This window comes from Plasmodium coatneyi, chromosome 12, assembly GCF_001680005.1.
Source record: "Plasmodium coatneyi strain Hackeri chromosome 12, complete sequence".
Taxonomy (NCBI): domain Eukaryota; phylum Apicomplexa; class Aconoidasida; order Haemosporida; family Plasmodiidae; genus Plasmodium; species Plasmodium coatneyi.
The window spans coordinates 4,063,680-4,079,663 of record NC_033567.1 but is presented as its reverse complement, the minus strand read 5'-3'; the positions used below and the strand labels follow the sequence as shown (position 1 = coordinate 4,079,663).

Here is a 15,984-nt window from a genome sequence, read left to right as displayed (position 1 = left end):
ACAAAAAATATGGCCACACCCTTCGTGCGCTTACATTTTGCTGCGAAGCGGACATAGGCCCTATTGATGCTTCTTCCACGGGCGCACCTTAATTTTGTTTCAATTTTTTTTTTTTTTTTAGTAATACTCCATCATATTGTCATTTGTGTGAGGAGGAGCTCCCCCCCCTCAATATGCATATTTCAAATTGGGCGAAGCATATTTTGCCCTTCCCAAATTTGTACACAACTTTTGTTTCCCACGCGGTTACATTTTAATCGCTCCGATTTCCTTTAAAAAAAATGCCCCATTTTTCCTGTCACAAAAGGAATCCTTGTATATTTCGCAAACCATTTGTAGCTTCATGCACATCGGGTTGGATTTTCCACAGCGGCTGCTTCCCCGATTTGTGCATTCCCCGCCGCACAGAAAAATGATCAACAAAAATTGGCGTATCTTCTGCGTACGTCCAAAAGTTTATCACAAGTTATATAGTAACAAAGTTGTTTTTCCTTTTCGTTAGAGAGAGAATACGACTGCCGTTAGCGCAGCAGGGGTCCTGTCGGCTCACCCACCCATGGCTAGCAGAAATGCCTTGAGGGACATCGTTTTGGCTGACCTAAGTAGGAACTTCACTACATCGGATGGGCTTAAATATGGTGCCGATTTTGTGGTCTACAGGGGTAGGTTTTACTGGCCTAACCGGCTTGCATGTTAATGGGTAGGCGTCTCTACGTCTGTGAAGCTTATGCAATGATGAAGTGAAGTTAAGAGGAGTGATGCGACGTGACGCGAAGCATAACGCACCCCCATAATGGACGCTCTCTCTGCACCATTTCATATTATCCCCCTTGTTGCCCATTCAGGGGACATGAACGCGGAACACGGATTCTCACTCATTTTCATAAAGGAAGAAAACGCACCCCTAAGTAATAAGGACAAAACACTCATTTGCAGGATATGCGAAAGTGTTAAAAAGAAGGTATGACCTTAGCTGCACTGTACGCCGAAAATAGGTGGGAACCTTATCCTGTCTCCCTAAGTTGGGGTCATCAAATTGCACTAACGAGGGTGCTCATCATCCGGCTTCATTTTGCTGCCTTCCTCGCAGGGAATAATTGCATATGTGAATGAACATACAAAAGAAATTAAGTACGAGGAAATTTTTAGAAAAACGGAAGGATTTCCTTGTTGATGTGGCCAACGCGCAGAGGTAGGGAAGGAATCAGACCTGTCATAATTCTCCCATTTGGGATAGCCTCCTACAAAAGTAACCTTTTCGTGGGGCATACTTCTCCCCCCAGCGGCGCGTACCACATGTACGTCAACCAAGTGACATTTTTTTTATGCCAAACCTGGGAGAGTAACCGAAGAGGACAGCCCCTCTTGGATTCATTAAATAGGTGTTAAAGAAAGAATCAAATTTTTTTATCACAAAATTCCGTACCATATAGTATGCACAACCCTTTTATAAAAAAAAAAACGTAAAACATTGGAAGTTTTTGTTATCGGAAAATGGAGGACTGCGTGATCAACACGGTCCGCATATACGCTCGTGGTGAAATTAAAAAAATGAGCTCCCACAAATAAGCACGAAATGTGTGTGTATGTGTGTCTGTGCGTGTGTGTAGGTGTGTGCATATGGACGCTCCGCCTGGCCCCCCTCCACTACGCGTTCAGGTTAAACGTCACGAGGGACTTATCCACGATGGAAAAATTGAGCCTGGTGAGCAGAGCGGCGGTGTTCCTATTGATGAGCGTGAGCCGCACGGGCAAGGCGTTGTCCGTAAGGCAGAGCTGGATGAGCAAAATGTAAATCATCAGCTTGCACTTGAGTTTGTCTGACACGATAAATTTCTGGTCCTTCCTTAGCAGGAAAGTCTCCAAAAAGCGGTACCTAAAATCTGCGGGGAAATAGCTCTTCCCCTGGGTAGTCATTTTGCTGTATCTTTCGAATTCTTGTTTGCTATTTTTGTGAAGGAGGTATTTGTTCAACTTGTCTACATTGAAGAAGATCGAATGCTGTGCTGTGGCAAAACAGAGGTAGGCATTCAAAACGGCAAACACCATAGCCAACTGTGAATTCGTTAATCTCTTTCTAATCGAGTAGGATACATTTTTCACAAAATGTTCCATGGTTTTTAAGCAAGTAGGATGTATTTCATTTTTTACGGTCTCCATTTTGGTCATCCCGCTCAGTACATTCTGGAAGAGGGTCCTCTCAAAATTGTCGTTAAAGCTGCATAGCAAAATATTTGATAAATCAAACGAACTTAGAATATTTTTTTCATTTTTTACATAAGGGGGTAGATAAAAATGGATGGGATTTTCGTTCGCTTCTTCCTTGACCCCATTGACAAGGTTGTTCTTGGCCTTTTTGAGCATTTTCTTTTGGGAAGTAAAATCTTTCTGTGCGTCCTGGACATGCTGATCATCTTTCTCAGGCAAGATATTTTTAATATATTCCTTAAAATTCTTCACTTGAATAATATTTAGTATGTACAAAAATTTTGGATAAATGTAGAGCAAATAGTACAACAGTACCGTTCTGTATTTGCAAATCATATCGTCTATATTTTTTTTCCTTTCTCCAGGGAAGGATTCCTTCGCTTCGTTATCTGGCTGACATTCCAACCAGCGGTAATTCATCAAGTAGTCATTAATTCTGCATTTTACTTGTTCCCCTGTTATTCTGCTCATATCCATAAAGCACGTGCTACTTAGAATATCGCTTTGTATACACTTGATCACATTTTGGTACAGGTCATTTAAATTTTGGTGTATATTTTTCAGTACATATTCCTTGTTTGGGTCGTAATGCCCATAGTGCCTACTCAGTTGGATATTCAATGATGCATCATACATATTTTGATAATACAGGTTTATTAATAACCCGTAGAGGTATTCCTTGATTGACCTCAGATGGTTCTTCTTAAAAAAACTATTAATGTACAAGTTGCTATAGTTTTGTATTTTGAACTGCAGTTTGTTCATCCACTTGTGGGAATATATTTCATTCCTGATGAAGTTCCAGTAGAATTCTCTTTTTTTCTCCTCCTTGGAGTTTACAATGTAGGCAGTTAATTCTGCATAATTGTATATATCAATTTTGTATCTCTCCTCCTGCACGTTTTCCTCAATCACGACGATGTATTCAGTGACGGTATTGTTTTTCTTCGCCCCGGTGGGGTCGGTTTGACCGCTATTTATGTAGCACGCATGGTTCCTTCCAGCACCTTTGTTGCTTAACATATCGTTGAGGGCGCTTACCCTCATCTCCCTTTTCTTAATCTTACTTCTAATGTTTTGAAATTCCGTGTAATTTTTCTTCATTTCTGGCGTTATCTGGTTCTTCAAATAACTGACTGTATTTTTGTATGCCTTTACATACTCCTCATTGTTGATGCAGTACACGTCTAGGTTCCTATTTGCAATGTCATTCACATTTATTTTAAACCCTATGCATTTGCTGTTAATCAGAGGATGCACAATTATGTTCTTCTTTAGATCCTCCACTTTACTCCTTTCCAGTGTTATGTTTTCGTTCTTCTGTCCAATTTCGCTTCCGCTTCGATGCGTTTTCCCCTTCAAATAGTTCATCAGAAGTTTTTCCTTTCCGTGGCTACACAGAATATCTTCATCACTGTCATCGCTATTTACGACGATGGCCACTTCTTCGTTTACTTTGTTTAGGTACCTCTCGAATGCTTCCAAATTGTTGCACTCTTCATCTCCCTGAGGTGAGTGCCTATCTTGAGTGAAGCCGCCCTTCTTGCTGACGCATCCCACGTAGTGGTAATTAGACGGGGTGTTATTCTGCCAAGCGCCATCCTCTATATAACGGTCATCAATATCATTCATCTGCTTCACATTGAGGTACTTTTGCTGAAGTTCCCTCATGGAGCTTTGCTGCATTTTCTTATCCTTAACATGATTAACATGCCTAACCTGCTTAACCTGCTGAAACTGCATCATGAAATTCGTGCCAGTTTTATACGTGGGCTCTTTAACAAACCCGCTGGCCGAATCGACCAGCATGAAGTCGTCAGAGTCTGATTTCTGATCATCCACGTTTAGCAGTTCTACCTCTTTTTTCTTAGACGCCCGGATATTCCTCCTAATGGGCCCGTTGTACGTACGTCCGTACAGAATATTATAGAAGGAGTGAAAAAGCTTATCGAAAAAAATGCTCGAATTGTTTTCATCCTTAATTATGTTACTCTTTAAAATGTCGTAGAAAGAATTCTCCACGGAAAGGCAGTCCCCTTTGTAAGTCATACTGTTGGTACTGCCGTTGCCTGAACGACTTGAATTGTTGCTATTACGCTCGTCAAAATATCCTTTAACCTTTTTTAAATTTAAAAAATTTTTATGCTTATATTTGTTAAAAATTACGTACAGCAAATTGTACCCCCTACTACCACCCTTAATCCTCAGCAATAAATCGTTAAAGTTGTTCTTCAAATAATTCTCATGTAGCACATCACAGAAAATGTCATTTTTGGACAAAATGTAAATGTGCTTATCTGCATGGAAGCAAATATCATAATTCACATTGACTGTTTTTCTTTTCTCCTTTTTGTTCACAAGAAGGTGCGTTAGAAGATTCTTCTCCTTGAAGGCCATCACATTAGGATTGTCCAAAACGGACGAATAATTCAAGTTCTCATAAATGGTTACATAAAATAACATCTTCATTTTTTCTTTGCACACTTTACACTCTTTGCTCGACTTCCCCGATGAGGAATTCCCACTACATTCATGCGATAGAAATAACTTCTTCAAATTTTCGACGCTCAAATTGTTGTATGCATTTTTCTTCTTAATTAATTTTTCCAAAAAAATGTTATGGTTTTTGTAAAAATGCTTTAACATATTATGTCTCACAATTCTGTAGAGTATTCTTTTTTTTTTCTTTTCGATGTAACCTTTGTTGTTCATGTAGCACATCCAAAGGTAAAGTTTATTAAAGAGGGTATTCATTTTGTTTCTATCTGCATCGTCTCCATACTTGTTTAGAAAACTGATCTGCAAGTTTTTTTTTTCCCTATTTTTGGCCACCTTTACAATTTTGATCAGGTCCCTCAGATAGACGGGGTACCTGTTCATTAGGTTGATTCTTCTTTTTTCGCATTTTCTCACAACTTTGCCTTTTTTTTCCCTTTTGGCCGACCTGCGGCTTGCTTCCTGGCTGTCCCTCATTTGTGCGTTTGGCAGATGGTTATTTTGATTGGTGTTCTCCACGCTGCCACAACTTTTGGAAACCCTGTCACTTCTGTTTTTCTTCTTTAGGGGCCTCCCCTCGATAAGGATTTCCTCCTCACTCGACGTGTAGATCTCACTATCGTCATCGTAGTCAAACAAAAATTTGTTTTTATAAATGAGCAACTTTTTATTTATCAGATCGTACAACAAACTGTTGTTGTTCTGTCCGTTTTGCTGCTCCTCACCCTTCACGTTGCTTTTGCTTCCCCTACTTCTTTTACCAGGTGATGTATTACTCCTTCCAGGGTTGCCCACTTTTCTTCCCAACAAAATGTCGTTTATTTCTTTATATGCAACCAAGTACCTCGTAATGATATTCAAACACTTATCGTAAAAGACGTCAAAATTGCAACTGTTCACCCCTTCACTGATAAAGGATTCAAGGTGGTTTCGAATAGACTCCTTGGACTGGTTCCTTTTTCTTATTATGTCTTCCTTCAGCAGTTTCAAATCTTTCAAGTGCTTCTTTAATATTTCCGCGTTGTATGTATTCTCTTCTTCTACGAAGTTTATATTGTTTCTGTTTAGGCTACTCCTCAGCGCCACTAGGACGAAGCGGTTGGCGGGAGTGCTCAAGGAGTTTTCCATCTTGAGTTCCTCACGTGTGAAGCCTAAACGTACTTTGTTCTAACCAGGGGGGTACAAATGGGAAATGTTCTCTATCCGGTAGGGAAGCAATTTTATATTCCCTACTGCGGAAAAACCAACGCTGCAATTTTTCCCAGAGGTGCAGGTCACACGTGCCACAATTATCAGCCCAATTGGAGTCTTCTATAAATTGTACTTGTGCGCTTTTTACGTCGCTCTTGTTTCTCCTCCACCTTGCATGGTCATGCTTGAAGTATCACGATGCTTTAACGCTGATGTTAATTTGATTCTTTTTCTTTTTTACTTTTTACTCCCCCTTTTCGACTTTTGTACGGATTATTTTTCTTCCGGTAAAATTGCCGTTAGTTTATTATTCTTACAAACATCAAGGGGGTGGGCGTGTAGGGTGGTATATATGCCTATTCCTCCCCAATAAATGTCATGCTTGAAGATATTAGTTACAAAAACAACTTGCATGCATATAATATAGCGTATCCTTCACTCGCATTTGAAATGCGCTTTAAAGTATTCGCAGAATTACAGGCGGGTATTGTCCCTTTTTAGATGATTATAACTTTTTTTTTTTTTTTTTTGGACCCCTTTTTGGCACCTTTTTCGGCTGCATCAAATATATCATATGATATTTGGGACAAAATTGTAGGCAACACGTTATTATCAGGGGCGTAAAAGAAGGCGGTAAAAAATGATGAGGTCAAGATGCAGCCCGAATGCTGCGCTGCAATACGCGACTCTGTCATGGTGGGAGGAAAATACGCCTCCTTAACCTTTTTTTTTTTGGTGCATTTTGTTAATAACATTTTTTTTTTCCTTCTCACCGCAAATTGGAATGCTGTTCTTTGGATAAAAAAGCGGCTTTGGGAATTTTTCAAATTTACGAGAAAATTAATTCGAAAAGGTTTTGCCCTTTTTCCCGCTTTTTGGCACAAAAAACCACATCATCAAAGAGGGTCACCCATGAGTATATATATAGTACGTATATTTTAGCAACATTGTCCTCGAAATGTCCTGTCGACGCGGCTGCCCATCCCGCATGTTCCATACGGTGCTTAAGTTCTCTTTTGGTGGATGTATCTTACCCACGCAGAGAATCTTGGCAATTGTTTTATCTGCCATTTCTCCAAAGGGGGCAACTGGTTCACTCACTTTAAATCGCAAAACGCCGAATTTTAATTTTCATACCACTGTATAGCGCATTCCTATAATTTGAACTACCATTATGGGTTTTTTTTTTTTTTTTTTTTTTTAATAAATGCTGTGCGAATGTTAAGGGGACGTGAGTAACCTGTACAGTAAAAGTGCCCCATTTAGTAATGGAAACAGTTTTTCTATTTTAGTTCACCCCGTCCATGCAAGCAAAGTAATTTCTTAAAACATACGTAAGGTATAAGTAAATATGGTTATGGTACAGAGTGAAAAAAAATATTGTGAAGAAATCTTTGCAAAGGTTTGCCATCCCTTACGTGAGGGTTGTCTTTTTTGCATAGTAAACCATCGAGAAGGGTACCACCTCGGGGCGCGCCCACAAAATGTCCACTTTTATCCACCCGCGTGCAACTTACTAATGAGTTAGTTATCACCTAGTTGCCACCTCCGTTCGGGGGTCACGTTCATAAGTCACCCCTTCGTTCGCGTTGCTGTGCCAAATCCCACCTTACTGTTCTTCTCATTCCTTTTCTTTCCTTTTTTTTTTTTTTTTTAAATTTAAAATTGAGAAAACCAAGGCAAACACAATTTTAAAGCGTGGCACTACACACGCAGTAATAACAAATGGAGGTTTTCCAATTTCGAAAGGAGGGGGCAGCCCCCGGTCTTGAGTGCCCCCCCTAAAAAAATGTTGAAAACTTTCCAAATGTATGCGCTATTCTTATTCGATTAGCCCTTATGCACCTCCGCCCAACAATGTTCTGAAAATTAAAGTGGCAGGAAAATTACGCCCCACGTGAGGCTATTCGTGTGTGTGCCAAAATGGACAAAATGGTTGCAAAAATAAAGGTAAATAAAATTTTGGGGTAACATATCATGGCAAAATGGAAAATTATAAAAAAGTTACATTAAAAAAAAAAAAAAAAACTTTCCATTTCGGTACATCACAAAGTATGCAACTCTTAATGGTTACATTCATTGGGGGTTAATTTCTACAAACAAATTTTTTTTTTTTTTGTTCGTCTTCCTCCCCTCCGATATTATAACTCCAAAAAGGCCATTCTTCCTTTCTGTTATAAGTAAATCAAATTGTTTCATTTTTACTTACTTATATGAGTTTAGTGACCCGTTAAAGCATCAACCCATTTTATGCGTCACCTCTCCAATAAGCATTTCAAAATATGACCACCAATGTCAATACAAATCCAATGTTACCTATGCCAATTACCTCCCTGGACATAGACAAGAAAAATAACACTCACAATAATTATACACAAAAAAGACATGTAAATTATTTACTCGAAATAAAGAGAAACAATAAAAAGATACAAAAACCTTGCTCACATAAAAAGGAGTCCCCAGATGAAAACCAAATAAACGAAGCACACACTCGACATGTGCACAATAACACTCCTCGAAAGTTGACTAAGGAACAGGGAGAAAGGACCGTCTGCACACTGATCCACATAAATAAAGTGAAAAACTGTAAGGTATGCCCCATGGTTATTCTAAAAAAGGATCACGTAAATGAAAATTCACGGGGAGTCCACGCACGAACAACCTTCGGAAAAAGCGGCTGCAGTAGGACCGCGTCCAGTTTGCTAAAGAATGCAACAATGAAAAAGGGCCACGGCAAAAAGGGGGAACACAAAAGTGAGATTCATGCCACGCATAAATGCGGAACTCAAGCCGAAGGAAGAAATGGCTACCTCAATGAGAGAAAAACTGCGACGGCTGCCATAGCGCACATGAAAGCCCCCCCGGCAGACACACATATTCAGCCATCGGCAAGGGGAGTTATCCCCCCCTCAACTTGCACAATTTTAAAAAGTAAAATGAGGAAAAATTCATCAAAGGCAGGCCTAACCCTCCACTCTAAGGAAGAAATAAAAGGGAAAAGCGAATTCTATAGGAAATGCCAAATTGGAAAGGAGAAAAGATGCACATTATTACCTCACAAGGTCAGGAAAACACAAAAGGGTGATACACATGGTGGATGCCGTAATGAGGAAAAAAATGGAACAGCCGGTAAAAGCGCAATGAAGACAGAAGAATGCCAAATTTCATCTCAAGAAGAAGTGAAAAATGTAAAAAGTTGCACACTTAAGGGGGAAAAACACCAATTTGGGTCAAAAAAAGGCACAGAAAATGCGTTTATTAAGAATATTGTAGGGGGAAATAACACCAAAGAGGCAGCCGAATTTGTGAGCATAAATGGGGAAGCACCTCCCATTAATAGCATAAAGAGATGTAAAGTCAGAACCATTTTGTTGAATAAAACGTGGCTGCAAGAAGGGGCTATCACGAAGTTGGTGTCGCTCGAAGAGGAGGGGGAAAGAGGACAATTCCGGTGTGGGGAGGACTCGGCCCAGAACCTATCCAATGAAAATAATCCTGATGAAGAACAGCCCATGGAGGAGCCATCCCACTTCCCAACTTCAAATAAAGAAACAGAACGGGAAAACCAAAAGGAGCAGTCGAAGGAACACCCACATAGGTACAAAATTATAGCAGTGAAGATGAAAAAGAATAAGGAGCTGAAAAAAGAATACATAATAACAAAACAAATCGGGAAGGGGACGTTCGGAAAAGTCTGTCTGGGAATTCACATACACACACACGAAATAGTGGCCATAAAAATTTTAAACAAAAAAAAGTTACAAAAATTAATCAGTTATGAAAAAATAATGAAGGAAATAAAAATACATGAACAGATGGACCATAATCACATATGTAAATTATATGAAGCATATGAAGATGGAAAAAATATATATATGATATTAGAGTATGTTCCGAACGGAGATTTATTGACATATGTTTGTAAAAAAAAGAAAAGAATAAATGAAGACACAGCGAGGAGAATCTTCTACCAGTTAATCAGTGCAGTGAATTATTTACACAAATTTAATGTCGTCCATAGGGATTTAAAACCAGAAAATATTTTACTGGATGACGATGAAAATATAAAGTTAATCGATTTTGGTCTTTCCACTGTGTATGAAAAAAATAATTTGTTAACAACATCATGTGGGTCCCCATTTTATACCTCCCCAGAAATTTTACTGGGAAATAAATACCATGGAGAATTAACAGACGTGTGGTCCCTGGGTGTTATCCTTTTTTTATTACTAAATCGCAAGCTGCCATTTAATCATACCAATTTGAATGTACTCTTCCAGGAAATTATAAAAGGTCTACTCCATTTCGAACCGCACATTTCAGAAGGCGCAAAAAATCTAATTCGAAATATGCTGAATGTAAATTACCAGAAAAGGTATTCCCTAAAGGATGTAGAAACGCATCCATGGTTTAACACATATCATATGAAAAAAAAAAATCTAACAAATTTGCGTCATGGCAACTGTGACTTAATTTGCTGTAATGTATGTTTATACAAAGTAATCATTCTGAGTAGTAGCCAGTGGATGCGCTTAATTTTAAATAAAATTGGCAAAATATATGCCATTGGAGTGGACAAAGTTTGTCGTGAATTACGAGAAAAGGGAAAAAATTCGATCAAAACGAGTTTTTATCTTTTGCTAAATAAAACCATTCGAATGGTATCCACAAATAATTCCTTATGTTCCCATCTTGTCTTAGTCACACATACGTCTATGCATCCTGAAGGTGAGAACTGTCCACCCATCCATTATGAAGCGCTCTCCTCTTCACATGCGTTGGCCAGTACCTACACATAGCAGTGCCATTCCTGAATGACCCCCCCGGTTAACGAACATTTCTTCGTTTAACCTTTTGGAACCTCCCTCCACATATAGTAAAACCCATTTGGGGAAAGTTCCTACCCCAAGGGCGTAGTAGTCACCCAAAAAAAGAAAAAAAGGACGCCTTTATGCCCCCCAGCGGCGCGTTCAAATGGGGGGACCCCCTTTTTAATGTGCCTCTTTATTTTATACGTGATAAAGGTGGGCGAACATAGGAACGAAGCCATGAAACCACACGTACACGCATGTACCTATCAGCTGAATAGCGAAATGATTGGAGAGCCTACACAATCGTGGTTGGAACGAAATTATGTGAGCTGCGATTTACTCAAAAAGAACAGTGTAGTCATAAATTTGGACTTTTTTTGAAGGGCATACATTCGTACCACTATAATTTGTATGCATAAATTGACAAATGGGAAAGGGCGAAATTATTCATCCGTTGGGCTAAGGAGATATACACATGGAGCGTTAGAAAAACCCATACAGTTTTTCCCCTTTCTAGATAGTAAATTTCCAAAGTGTAATCTGATCGTACATTTTAGGAGCATAAATCCATGCGCACGCAGAAAGGTACATGTGTCACAACATTATGAACTTCCTTCGTGATGTGAGGAGGGAATGACAACATTACTCCACGTTGGTCCCCAATACATGAAAAATATTTCCCCAAGGTTGTACTGCTAAACATTGGGTATAAAAAAAACCCATATGACAATGCAGTAGGCTGCGCAAAATAACACCCTACCATACTTGCGAAAGATTAAGCAGCGGGCACATCATGTGGTTCCAAATTTTACTGCAGCAAGGTATTTTGTGCGTCTCCAAGTTATGCAATAAAGGTTTGGGGTCGCATGTACCCCCCTCTTCTGTCCTTTGCTATATTCGCGTAGAAGTACCCTTCCTGGTTCGCCGTTACGACTGTACTTTTTTTTTTTTTTTGGGGGGCCAGAGCAGGGGAATTTATAATACCGTTCCATTTTGTACACTTGCGTACATGCCAATTACCCACATTTTTCTGTGTACATCCATCGATACGTGCGTGCGTGGGGGCACATCGCAGGTTCATGTTCATACTTTTATCTGATCTGGGGGACTGCTTCCATTTCCTCCCTTTAGCCTTTTCCGAAAAAAGTCATCAACGAGAAGGGACGCTCACTTTAACGGCCCCACAGAAGAATGAAAGTTAAATCCCATTTTTGCAACACTAGTGATTTAGTGAATTTATATGCCGTTGCATGACGCACCAGTGGAACAATTACAATTTAATAAAAAAGGTGAAGTGCACTGAGCAGATATGGGGGGAATATATATATAAAATATGCATGTACTTAAGGTGGGGCGCCCCATTTGGGAATTTAAAGTAGAGAGGGTTCGAATCGATGCGGTATATTATATATAGATTCGCCCCCCCTAAAGGGTTCTTCTGCAGATGACCTGTACGTGGGCGAAAAGCAAAGGAGGAAGAAGCGTAACCCTACTGTATGTGGCATTTTTTTTTTTTTTTCTCGTACAGTACGCGTTTCTCCATGCGTTTACTGCATGTTAGTAATTAAAGTTACGCAAAACATATTGTATATATATATAAATATTGCCATAGAAATTACTATAATTGCATAAAAATAAATGTAACATATCTTTTTAGCGATTCCTTATGTTTTTTCTTTTTTTTGCTACATGCATTTTTAAATGTTTTTTTTTTTTTCCTCAATTTTTTTCGATCAATTTTTAATTTTTTTCAACTATTTTTTTATTTTATTTTTATTTTATTTTTTTTTTACAATCTTGTTCATATAGTTATATATTCACCTGCACGCATGTACATATTATGCATCTACGCAATCCGTACATGCATAGATTCCATACGTATTAACCTGCATGCTATATATTTTCCGAGCCCAGATCGGCCAGAGTCAACTCTACATAGCGAAGATGCGCTTGGCTTAGCATAGCCTTGTAAAGAGTCACCTCGGCAAATTTTTTTGCGGAACTTTTTTTTGAAAAATTACATCCACACGTTTCATGTGCATGCAGCAGCGTTGCTCACGCAGGCGTGACGTATAGTTATTTTCGTGGTGTGACAGTTGGGCCACCAAGCAGATGAGCTACTAAAGCAGTTAATCTTTTCCGTACTGGGGTATCCCCCACCTTAACATACACCTCTCCCATCCAGCGATTGCTGACGAAACCAGGGCACCAACTCGTGCACGGCACCTCCACATCCACCCCCCCCACTTTTCTTCTCTCACATCTCTGTTACCAAATATGCGTGTGAATTCCCTCTTTTACGCGCTCTCCTGTTTAATGGTATTCCATTTAAACCTCTTTCACAAGGGAACAAGGGTTAACTACGTTTCTGCCTACATCAGTTCCATACACAAGTACACGAGTCACGGCAACGGAGGCAGTAACGGAGGTAGTAACGGAGGCGACAACAACCCTAATCACGTCGGGAATCAGAAAATAGACGCCAACGGACCAGCATACAGGTCAGCTGCCTCGTTCTTCAAGAAAAAGTTCCATCAGATTTATCAGCAGAACGGCGTAAACATCTCCAGCGGGAGGAAGGACTCAGAAACGACCTCGCAACAATCACAAGAAAGTGCCAATCAACAAGGAGATAGAGACAACATGGCAGTCCCCATCGAACAGAGACTCGCAGACCTGAAGAAAGTAATGCAAGAAAATAACATCGATGTGTACATCCTAATAAACAGCGACGAACACAACTCAGAAATAATAAACGACAAGGACAAGAAAATATTTTTTTTGAGCAACTACAGTGGAGCTGACGGTACCTTAATACTCACCCAGGAGAAGCAAATTCTATACGTGAATGCACTATACGAATTACAAGCGAAGCAAGAATTAAACCATGACATTTTCACCCTCCGAGTTAGCAGAATTACCAACCGAGATGAAATATATGACACAATTGCATCCCTGGAACTTAACAATATTGCAGTGGATGGAAAAAACACCAGTGTGGCTTTCTATGAAAAATTAAAGAGTAAAATAGAGTCCACTTATCCAGAAAAAAAAGTGGAAGAAAAAGTGATTTACGAAAAAAATATGAACCAAATTGTAAAAAATGATAATATAAACCTCCTCATTTTGGAGAAGTCCCTAGTAGAGTTAAAAAACACTGAAGTGAACAACAAGCAGGTGTTTATACATGACAGAAAATATAACGGTGCATGTTCAGGAGAGAAATTAGAAAAAATAAGACAAGCATTTTCCTGGGACAAGAAAAATGTAGATAGGTTATTACTCTCAGAGTTAGACGAAATTTCTTATATTCTAAACCTACGTGGATTTGACTACACCTTTTCTCCTCTGTTCTATAGTTACCTCTACTTCGAGTTCAACAGGGAAAAAGATGAATTTGGAAAAATGATTTTATTCACTGTATCGAAGAACCTCTCCCCAAGTTCTATTAGACACCTTAACACAGTTAAAGTGGAAGTCAGGGAATACGAAACGGTGGTCGAATATTTAAGGGACCACGTGTCGTCCAAAACGATGGCACTCACCAATCCAGACAATGGAGCAAGCGTAGTTCATACAGTCCCCTCCAGAGAAGTCACAGAAAAAGAACCCGATTCGCAGAAAAAATACGAAATTTCCCTCAGCCCATATATCAACCTAATGATCTACATGCTTTTTAATAAGGACAAAATATTGCTGGAAAAATCTCCTGTTGTTGACTTGAAGGCAGTTAAAAACTACGTCGAAATAGATAACATGAAAGAGGCACATGTGCTCGATGCATTGGCCCTTCTACAATTCTTCCACTGGTGTGAGGAGAAGAGAAAAACCAAAGAGTTATTTAACGAAACAGAAATGTCCTTAAAAAATAAAGTAGATTACTTCAGATCCACCAAACCAAACTTTATCTCCCCCTCCTTTGCAACGATCTCGGCGAGTGGACCAAATGCTGCAGTTATTCACTACGAAGTTACTGAGTCTACAAATGCGAAAATCACGCCAAGTATATTTCTCCTTGATTCGGGAGGACAATACTTACACGGAACCACAGATGTAACTAGAACTACGCACTTTGGAGAACCCACAGCAGAAGAAAAGAAATTTTACACCCTAGTACTTAAGGGACACCTACATTTAAGAAAAGTTATATTTGCCAGCTACACCAATTCTATGGCTTTAGATTTTATTGCACGAGAAAATTTATTCAAACAGTACCTCGATTATAATCACGGAACTGGACATGGAGTAGGGTTATTCTTAAACGTCCATGAAGGTGGATGTTCCATAGGACCAGTAGGTGGCACTCCACTGAAACCTTCTATGGTACTTTCGAACGAACCCGGATTCTACCTCGAAAATAAATTTGGTATCAGAATAGAGAATATGCAATATGTCATTAGCAAGAAGAAAACAGACAGCACAGAGTTCTACTCCTTCGAAGATTTAACACTCTATCCCTATGAAAAGAAATTATTTGATTATTCTATACTGACGACTGAAGAAATTAAAGACATCAATGAGTACCATGACAACATTAGAAAAACCCTCCTCCCAAGGCTGAAGGAAAAACCCTCCGAATACGGCGAAGGAGTAGTGAAGTACCTCATGGATATCACCCAACCTATTTCGATTAACTAGGGGGCAACAGCAGTACCGAGAGCTAGAGCGGAAGCTTCGTCAGAACAGGAAAATTTTCAGAATGGTTTTCACAAACGTCCGTATCCCTCACCATTCATATTACTCCCTTTTTCATCCCATCCCATCCTATTTTTTTTTTTTTTTTTTTTTTTTTCTCCAATTCACAGAAGTGCGATGTATAATTTTTTTTTTTATGTACGGGAAAGCGTGTGAACATATTTTTAAGGAGCATCCTTGGCCAACGGGCACAGCGAGCGCGCCAAAAAAAAGAAACACATGCGCTATTACAAATGAACTGACCAACGTAAGTGCCTTTTAAATATGCATTCACCTTTAAAATATGAGTTATGGAAGTTTTTTTTTTTTTTTATTACACCTGTGTGCAACTTAGACTTGTTGATCCTTTCCTTGCGCGCAAAATCATACTTAACTAATAGGTAAAAACAAATGTGGGTTTCTTTCCCGTTGATGAAGTATAAATGTATGAACATAAAATGGGTGTGAAGGAGGCCAATGGGGGGTGAAGTTCTCCCACTTTGCTACTCACCAGGTGGTGTAAATTAAACATAACATATACGCCATTACGCCGGTGAAAAGATTACACCCGAAGTTGCCAACTTTTTTTTACGCTTCAACATAT

At 39.3% G+C, this 15,984-nt stretch overlaps 4 protein-coding genes across 4 annotated transcripts; 3 read left to right on the top strand and 1 right to left on the bottom strand.

The window, feature by feature from the left end:
- Positions 1 to 556: 556 nt before the first annotated feature.
- Positions 557 to 1,174, top strand: PCOAH_00045770 (tRNA intron endonuclease; the record flags this gene model as incomplete). Its single annotated transcript, XM_020061361.1, has 3 exons — positions 557 to 662; positions 846 to 961; positions 1,091 to 1,174. The coding sequence occupies 3 exons, from the start codon at positions 557 to 559 to the stop codon at positions 1,172 to 1,174; spliced, it is 306 nt and encodes a 101-aa protein (XP_019916599.1).
- Positions 1,175 to 1,647: 473 nt separating this feature from the next.
- Positions 1,648 to 5,832, bottom strand: PCOAH_00045760 (Uncharacterized protein; the record flags this gene model as incomplete). Its single annotated transcript, XM_020061360.1, has 1 exon — positions 1,648 to 5,832. One exon carries the CDS (start codon positions 5,830 to 5,832, stop codon positions 1,648 to 1,650), a length of 4,185 nt encoding a protein of 1,394 aa, XP_019916208.1.
- A 2,345-nt stretch (positions 5,833 to 8,177) lies between these two features.
- Positions 8,178 to 10,694, top strand: PCOAH_00045750 (Serine/threonine-protein kinase; the record flags this gene model as incomplete). The annotated part of the gene is made up of 1 exon (XM_020061359.1): positions 8,178 to 10,694. One exon carries the CDS (start codon positions 8,178 to 8,180, stop codon positions 10,692 to 10,694), a length of 2,517 nt encoding a protein of 838 aa, XP_019916229.1.
- Positions 10,695 to 12,983: 2,289 nt separating this feature from the next.
- Positions 12,984 to 15,344, top strand: PCOAH_00045740 (Peptidase; the record flags this gene model as incomplete). The annotated part of the gene is made up of 1 exon (XM_020061358.1): positions 12,984 to 15,344. One exon carries the CDS (start codon positions 12,984 to 12,986, stop codon positions 15,342 to 15,344), a length of 2,361 nt encoding a protein of 786 aa, XP_019916673.1.
- Positions 15,345 to 15,984: the final 640 nt, after the last annotated feature.